We start from the raw sequence: 8,492 nt of genomic DNA, 5'->3' as shown, positions 1-8,492 counted from the left end.
CCTTACCTCAGCACTCTTGCGCATAGGAAGCGTATCGAGCTAGTTAAAAGTCCAACAGAGCTCGGTCATTAACATTGTGCCGAAACGTTTACAAACCACACGAAGCGACATAGAGTGCTGAGTTACGTTAGTTCTCCATAAACTTCTCATAATGGTCAGCATCAACTGGGCCTTGCCGGAGATCGAATCCGGGGCTTTCGCACCGTGAGCGAAAAACGTACCACTCAGTCACGAGGCCATTAACGACACAAAGTGCTGAGGCGGCGAATCGAATCGAATCGAATGTTGTGTACCGATATTGAAAATTCCTCGCAAAAGCAGACAAGCGTACTTATTGAAGTCTACACTGCTTAAGACTCATGGACTCTATCCGACCCGAAATTGACGAAACTTTGGCTGGATCAGCTAATTTGGGTGAGCTATCAGCGTGCAACTACTTAGAACAGTTGATCACGTCAATCGGCGGGTCGACAAAATTATCGATACATGTGCATGAGCTTGATTGATTTTCTGGTCACTAGTTCAAAAGCGATTCATGGGGTAAAGTATGTGCTGTCAGTGCAACGTAACAACAGGAAGCGGACACGTGGCAAAGTCGTCGCTAGCGTACAGAGAAAGAATTTGCAGATCAGACGTCACGACTTGGATGGATTGGAAGAAGACATTGTCTTTTGAACTAACAGACAGCTTTGCCATGTGAGGAGTTTAAGACCTGACGCTAGTCCGAAACGGTACAAGAGCAGGTGGAGCGGAATATCATCAAAAGTATGCAGAAGTAGCAGCCTTCGAATACGAATAAGCAAACAGCTTTTCCTGGTCATGCTTCGTATATGCCAGTGCTTTGTTAACGAAGTCTCCACTACCTCTTGAACAATTTTGCTCTGAACTTGTATCACCTTGAGTGAAGTTTATTGAAGATGCGCTCGATGCTGGATAAACTTTGCTGCATCACTCAATGTCGTTTCAAGAGGTGATCTGAAAGGCTAGATTGATGCCTAACTAGTCGATCGCTGTTGCTATGATAGTGTTGCATTCTCGCGCTGCAGGCGATATTCAGGCGATCCCACATAATGCCCTTTTCCTCTTATATTTCTTGAACGATCGTGCTGCGACTCGCAATCTTGTTTTGTGTTGGTACGTTGGAGATCTTTTAAGGTATTCTTGGTCGTAAATGTCAAAGTTTTCAAGTTGTGGATAACTTGCAATCAGGAGGGGGACTATCAATGCCTTTGACGTGGAGATGTGGTGCACTCGCCATAATGTCAATAATCACTTCAAAGCAACATTGTACATCGTATCTCTACTTCTGATGGGTGATGATTTCGTAGTTAAAACAAGAGATTTGATGAATTTGCTGTATTTTCTGCTTCAATGTCGATGACATTTTGCAACTGATAGCATGATTTTATCAGGTTTCAGCAATTACGAATATTGTTACACCTTCAGGTGACTATGAGCCCGTCGCTCGCGTACAGCACCGGCCAGGTCGCGCAGTACGTCAACAGTGGTTTCCCAGCCCATGCAAGCATCAGTTACGCTCTTGCCATACACAAGAGGCTGTCCTGGGGTAAGCGATTGATTTCCTTCCTCAATGTTCGACTCCAACATCACGCCAATGATACGGTCGTCACCGGCGCGCAATTGGTTTGCAATGTTGCCCGCTACCTTCACTTGATTCTTGTGTTTCTTTTGCGAATTGCCATGCGAACAGTCAATCATGACATTGTCCACTAAATTTGCCTTACGCATAAGAGTACACGCGTCATCCACGTGCTCCTTTTCAAAATTTGGTCCCGACTTGCCACCACGGAGGATTAAATGGCACGTGTCGTTGCCGGATGTATTAACTATCGCGGCCAGACCTTGCGAGCTGACGCTCAAAAAACAGTGCCGATGTTTAGCGGCTACAACAGCATCCACGGCCATTTGCAAATCTCCACCCGTGCCATTCTTGAAACCAATAGGCATTGACAGACCTGAGCTCAATTCGCGATGTAGCTGGCACTCGGTGGTACGGGCTCCAATGGCACCCCAGCTAACCAAGTCCGAGATGAATTGCGGTGACATGGTGTCTAAGAACTCACAGCCAGCCTATCATTATGGCATAAACAGTGTTCAGTCCTAGATCATGAAGAAAATACGTTTGAGCTTACAGGCAGGCCTAGCTCATTGATGGCAGCCAGCAATTCACGCGCGATTCGCAGACCCTTGTTGATATTAAATGATCCATTAAGATCCGGGTCATTAATCAGACCTTTCCAGCCGACCGTCGTGCGAGGCTTCTCGAAATATACGCGCATTACAATGAGAAGGTCTTCGTTTAACTCTTTCTTGAGCTCCATCAAGCGCTTGGCTGCACAGTGTGACCCATACCGTCAAAGTAAAAACAACACTTAGCTTATATCCCCCATGGAAACGTGAGTATTGATTCGTTACCGTAGTCCATGGCAGCGTCCGTATCATGAATAGAGCAAGGGCCTACGACCACCACAAGGCGGTCATCCAGACGGCGTAGGCAATTTGCCAAGTCCTGGCGACCACGATTAATCTGTAGTAACGGACAATAAGCCAATTGTCACTATCATTTAAAGTCCATATTGTTACAGGTCAGCCTACCGTCTGCACAATTTTAGTGGTAAGTGGAATTTCCTCAAGCAAAATTGCCGGCGGGATGAGCGGCCGAATTCCTGAGATACGCACGTCCATAATGGCCTTCTTGTCCGAGATTTTTACGTCTTCGCTGGCGGTGCCGCTGGGTATGCGCAGTCGACGTTTTCGCTCTTGGTCAACTGAAGTGCTCCTACGCTTTTCTTGAGATGCATTCTCCACCTGCTGCGGAATCTGGCGGCCAAGCATGAAGCCCACGAGACCCGCGCTACCTGCTGTAATAAGCGTCATGGAAGTTGCCAGCAGGCCGACACCCAGGGCCAAAGAGGTCGACATTTTGCTATCATGTCCAGTCATTGCAAGTTAAGCTCTAAAATGCAAATGATTCGGTTGGTGTGCAAAGAAATATTTTTTTACAGTATATTATTCATGTATCGTCGTGTCAAGAGAGAATTTTGAAGCCGAGCAGATCTGTCTGCGGCAGACGAAAGCTCTCAATTGGTGGCATCATGCATTCGTACAGCCTATAATGCAGACGAGCTCAATTAAGCGGCGCGAGCAGTGCCCCTCGCATTTCGGACCTGTAGAATTTGGAAAGCTCGAGAACAATAAAATTGGATTTGGACGATCCCCGCGTACTATCGAATGCAGATGAATGTCCGCTAATATTGCTACAGTACTTAAAGTATCACAGCATGCTGTCAAATTATTTAGTCAAAAGCAGCATTTCAAGACATGCTCGTCATATAAAATTCATCTCCACACTCCGCCGAAATCAGTCATGTGAAAGAAAATGTCAAATTCAGGAACATGAGATCGAGCTTCTTATAGTAAATGCAGAGATTGTAATGAAAATCTGCACAATTTGTGAAGAAAACATACAAACGAGTGCTGCGCAGACTACTAATGTAGTACTATTGGAAAGTCAGAATTACCGAGCTGCAACGATTGTCGTGTACCTTGCACAGAGGAAGGGGAGACTCAAATAAGTAAACAATGTACAAAGTTTGTGTCAGTAGGTTCCGTAAGCGATCTTTTAGGAGCTCAAGAGCTATGTTTAATTTTTTTCATCTCAAACTGGTACAAAATATATACTTTTACTATATCCGATATTAGAGCTGTCTGTGTTCGTTTGACGTGAGACTAAGTACCACGGACCTCTGCTTTACGGAACTCCATCATGTTCATAAATGCGGATACTAGGTGAACATCTGACAATTCAACGGAAGTGAAAGGTGTACGTGCACAATAGTAAAGTATATCCAAGATTTTCGTCGTACAACCGGTACCATTCTGGAGCAAATCTCAGATGCTCTCTGAGGGACGCTATCGCACTGAATGCCCTAGGGTTTCTGATCGGACCAGCACCATATCACAGCACCAATCTAGATGTAGTTCAGCAATGGAGACGTTGCTTCGTGTCCAACAAAGCGCATCAAAGCCGACTGGCTCGTAGGAGCTGAACCAGGATACGGCTGTTGCATGTCCGTGTATGACGCGGAATTCATTTCATTCGGATGTCAGGAGTGTCACTCAACCCCTTTTTTGCTTGCTACGTCTGGAGCGGTGCGATAAAGCGTGAACGTAATTAAGTCATGTAATTCACAGGCACTACATGTAAGTAAGCCAACAGCAATAACAAGACCTTTTCCTATATTCCATTATCCTGTATGTTTTGCTCGCCTCTAGCATCGGCATGTTGCTTTCGAATATTCTGGCTTTAAATTATAGCATGCGTGCTGGAGCATGGTGCCCCATCTCATCAAAATATAATTTGATTTCTTGCTACGAGGTGTAGCTGGGCTGATATTAGCGAGTTGATCTGTATCCACAGCTCATCCCTCACCATAACGAGGCCACCTCAAATTGATTTCAAAGGAACACAGCGGTTCATCAGACCGCTACAATATATATGTTCGGACTGTAAGTGCATATTCAACGCAAAAGAAATGGATTCGAGCAGCTCGCTTCAGCACCGCGGTCTCCCGTGCAACTGCTCTAAAGAATTTTCTCCACAGCGCGATATCAGAGTTACGTCAGAACATCTGTAAGCACATGCAAAGCGGCTGATATGTCCCGTTTGGTGCGTAGCACTCTAAGCTAAGTCTGTCAAAGCTTTGCCGTAAACACAGATATCGATCTGACACAAAGGCAACCGGCACTCCATATCGAAGGACAGCTAGGCTAGTTTCTCGCCGGGAACGATGTTGCTAAAAAGGCTCAATGAGTCATCGTGCTCAGGTGGCCCACAGACACTACAGTATCGATATCACAGACGCGTCTTACGAAATATTAAAAATAAAGCACATACTATGGGCTATTAAAACTCTGCCAAAACCAGCATGCTGACCAAAGACGGCAACACAGGCGGCGAATTTTACTCCCTGACGTTTCCAAACGGGTATGTACATTCTCGCCCAATTGGAGATTTAGACCACAACAACATAGTGCTCACTAAGGATACGACTTTTTGCTTCTGAGTGGTCCCGCAAAGGGGTATCATGTTGCCGCGTACAGTATTATAAACTCATGGTCTTTATCATGAGTACCACGTCGAATTTCAGACGAGTCAGTGCTGTTATACACCAGATGATAGGGTGAGGAAAAGAACGGTACTTTTTCTGATCTCCGGATACGTTGCTCCCTAGCGCTTTCGAGATCTCAATACATGTTACAACAGGTCGTTTCGATGTATGTATTGCCTCATTAATGGGCTACTTCACCATCCTGACATACTCAGCCGAGCTGGAGAGCCATCTTGCCATTCTTTGTGAGAGATGTGGTGACGATGTTGCTGTGGGCAACGACGCATGATGTGTCAGATCACAAAAGGCTAAGAGAAATTTAAGCGCACCTTGAACTCGAAGAGGGCAAACCCTATTGCGAAGAGCTCTTTGTCGCAACCAGATGGTCATTTTCTGCTGATTGAGCACTCTTAGATGATTATGCGTCTTGCAGGTTGATAGCTGCTAGAAAGAAAGTATATGCAGTGGGGCTGTCGTGACTTTTTCGCTTAGAGGAAGCTTGGCTAAGGTCGGCGACCTTTGTTCTATACTTAGAATCAGTACGATTGTAGCAGATTGCAATGCACTTACTCCAAGATTTATTACAACCGTATATTAAGGATTTATAACTCTTCCATTCAAAACGTATATTGTACGTAAAAGCCGCCTATATCTAAATCTATACGTTTTTATCAATGTAGCAAAACCTAATTGATTTTATAACTTCTAGCAGTCCAACCACAGACTGACTTCTTGTTTAAGTTTAGCCACACCATTGTGTGGTCACACTATCTTGGTTAACCTGCATCATTTTGCGATCACAACATCTCGTGTGACCCACACCCTTCACACCAGGGCACGTGAAATTCCGTGACACTCTCCCCCATCAATATTGTGGACATCTACTGTTCAAACTCAGCTGTCGCCTCGAACGAGGTTCGAGGGTCTAAAACACCATAACATCGCCAGGACCTTTTTCACGAATTCTCTGCTTGATGAGCCCTGTGTCGAGGATACGGAAGACACCCAGCCTCGCTGATTCCGAGAACAGCACGTCCACGGCTACAAAGAAAGCACAGCCCAAGCTCTCGGTAACCGAGTACCGCGCTGCGCATTGTCAGCGACAGGGTCGCTCGACCAAGAACACAGCGGCGATGTCTAGTCCCGACCGCACCGCATGAGTTACCTCGTCGAGGATTTGGAGGGAGTCGACTACAAGTCGGATACTCCTTTCCCAGGATGGGAAGAAGAGGGGGGCGAGGTGCTCTCAGCGGTGCGACGTGGGCCCTGCTCGAACCTTGCGGGCGCCGTATACTTCCGGGAAAAGTGGTGCTATTACTAATGACCACAACGAGGCTCAGAATCTGCTGGTCGTAGGGTGGCTCTCACGCGCGCGCATCCAGGGTCGGTCCTTGACCCTCGTGTGGAATTCGGCTCACGCTCGGTTGATCTTGCTACGGAAGCGGAGGACTGGATCACTCGATCGTTGAGCGTCTACGTTTTCGCCCCCCCCCCGCCACTACACAAGCTGAGCCTGACGATCAAAAAGCTCTCCGAGCACGCTTCTTGGTTTCTCAAGAAATCCCTGTGGATACGTACCGCACTCGACATCGTGCTCAAATAGGAGGCGCTCCTGTACACGCGATGCCGATGATTCCTGTCGTGCTCGCCCCTGGCGAAACCGCATCAAATAACGAAAATATCTTTGGGCGGTGGGTGCGGCGGCCGAAAACTTTCCTCGCGGTACAGCTTACAGCTGAGCCACAAAGAGGTGGACGCGCGCATGAAATGCCATCTTAGGTATGATTTTGCCAAACTCAAGGCGAGTCGCCGACTTCCTTCGGATTGTAGCCCTGTGACGTATGGGTTGATCCGTCACAATCTCGCAAGATTTGTGGTCTCTCACACGGGTAAGTCTGCGACTGCAGTAGCTCAGGTCCATGTTGGAATGTGGATGGTATCCAGATCCGTTTTCCAGCACACCTTCCTCGAAGCCCTCAGCTTCGATTGCCATGCGGCTGGTACATCATCCCCGTTATACCACACAGCTTGTCAAGTCAAACCTTATCGAGTGGCTTGGTGAACGCATCGACCGGGTTGTCTTCTCCCTTTATCTCCACGAGCTTAATAAGACTACGCTGCATCTGGTCACGCACAAAGTGCCATCGCAGCTCGATGTGACGCGTGCGCCGCGTATAATTTAAGCGGTAGCCATCACGTGTGCCGCACTATTGTCGATACCAATGACCGGTCGCACATGCATAGACGGGAATAACTCAGACAGGATATTGAACCGCGCTTACGCTTCCATAGCAGCTTCCATAGCAGCTTCCATAGCAGCTTCCATGCAGCCACATACTCAGCCTCAGCCGTGGATTGAGCCACAATCGACTGACGCTCGGACATCCATGTCATCGCTCCACTCGCCAGCATAAAGACGAATCCGCCTGTGATCTTCCTGGTCTCGGGGTCACTATTACTATCATAGAATCCGCTCAGGGTCAGCTCCGTACGGGCCCTAGATATCTTCTTTGACATAATACCGTGCGCCTGAGTGCCCACAAAGTATCGTAAGACGTGCTTGAGCGTTGCCACATGCTTCACAGTCGGGTTCACAACGAATATACACAACTGGCCGAGTGCAAATGCTAGATCCGGCCTGGTTTCGGTCGCGAAATACATGAGCATGCCAAGTGCTTTCCGGTAGTCAAAGCTGGAGTCGATGCTGTCGTCCTCCGTAGCTGGTGCGAGTCTCGTGGAAGACTCCATGGGTTCCCAGACTTGCTCGCTCCGGCAAAGCCGAGCTTGTACAACACGTCCTTTGCGTATTTCTCTTGGCTGATGAACACGCCCTCCTCCTTTTTGGTTACTTCGACACCCAGAAAATCAGTCAACCTCCTGTGGTCCTTCAGGCCATACGCCTTGTCGAGCTCAGCAAACAACCCGATCTAACACTCCTCATCTTTCGTGGCACCAACCACGTCGTCCACGTAGATCAATAGCGGCACAATCTTCTCTCCGTCGATCAAGTAGTAGGTACAGAGTTCCATGGCACTCCGTTTAAATCCGCGGTTCAAAAGCCATCCATTGATCTCCGAGTTCCATTCACGGCGGATTGGCGCAAGCCATACAGCGCTTTCTACACCACGTAGACATACGACGGGTCCTCACACGGACACCCCTTGATCCTATCGACATACTGAGCGATCTCGAGCGTTGCATTTAGATACGCAGTGTTGATGTCCCCACCGTAAAGTACAAGATCAAACTCTGCTGATATGGCCGCCGTGATCCGGAACGAAAACATTCTCGCGACAGGCGACGAAGTTTCCATAAAATCGATTTCTGGTCTCTGCTAGTTTCCGAGCGCCTCGACTCTCC

At 47.7% G+C, this 8,492-nt stretch overlaps 2 protein-coding genes across 2 annotated transcripts in view; both read right to left on the bottom strand.

Moving 5' to 3' along the window:
- Positions 1 to 1,405, bottom strand: part of PHALS_15412 (uncharacterized protein) — a 1,406-nt gene extending 1 nt beyond the window's left edge. Inside the window, exon 1 of the mRNA XM_036407418.1 lies at positions 1 to 1,405. This exon is cut by the window's left edge and continues 1 nt beyond it. Coding sequence (XP_036263124.1) covers positions 636 to 821 — 186 coding nt within the window. The 5' untranslated portion in view covers positions 822 to 1,405 and the 3' untranslated portion in view covers positions 1 to 635.
- A 29-nt stretch (positions 1,406 to 1,434) lies between these two features.
- PHALS_10131 (RxLR-like protein) lies at positions 1,435 to 2,943 on the bottom strand (the record flags this gene model as incomplete). The annotated part of the gene is made up of 4 exons (XM_024725501.1): positions 1,435 to 2,091; positions 2,154 to 2,353; positions 2,437 to 2,548; positions 2,617 to 2,943. The coding sequence occupies 4 exons, from the start codon at positions 2,941 to 2,943 to the stop codon at positions 1,435 to 1,437; spliced, it is 1,296 nt and encodes a 431-aa protein (XP_024576272.1).
- Between the last annotated feature and the right edge of the window lie 5,549 nt (positions 2,944 to 8,492).

Source organism: Plasmopara halstedii (genome assembly GCF_900000015.1).
Source record: "Plasmopara halstedii genome assembly, contig: Scaffold_444, whole genome shotgun sequence".
NCBI classification, from domain to species: domain Eukaryota; phylum Oomycota; class Peronosporomycetes; order Peronosporales; family Peronosporaceae; genus Plasmopara; species Plasmopara halstedii.
The sequence above is the reverse complement of the archived record's forward strand: the minus strand, read 5'-3'. Positions and strand labels throughout refer to the sequence as shown.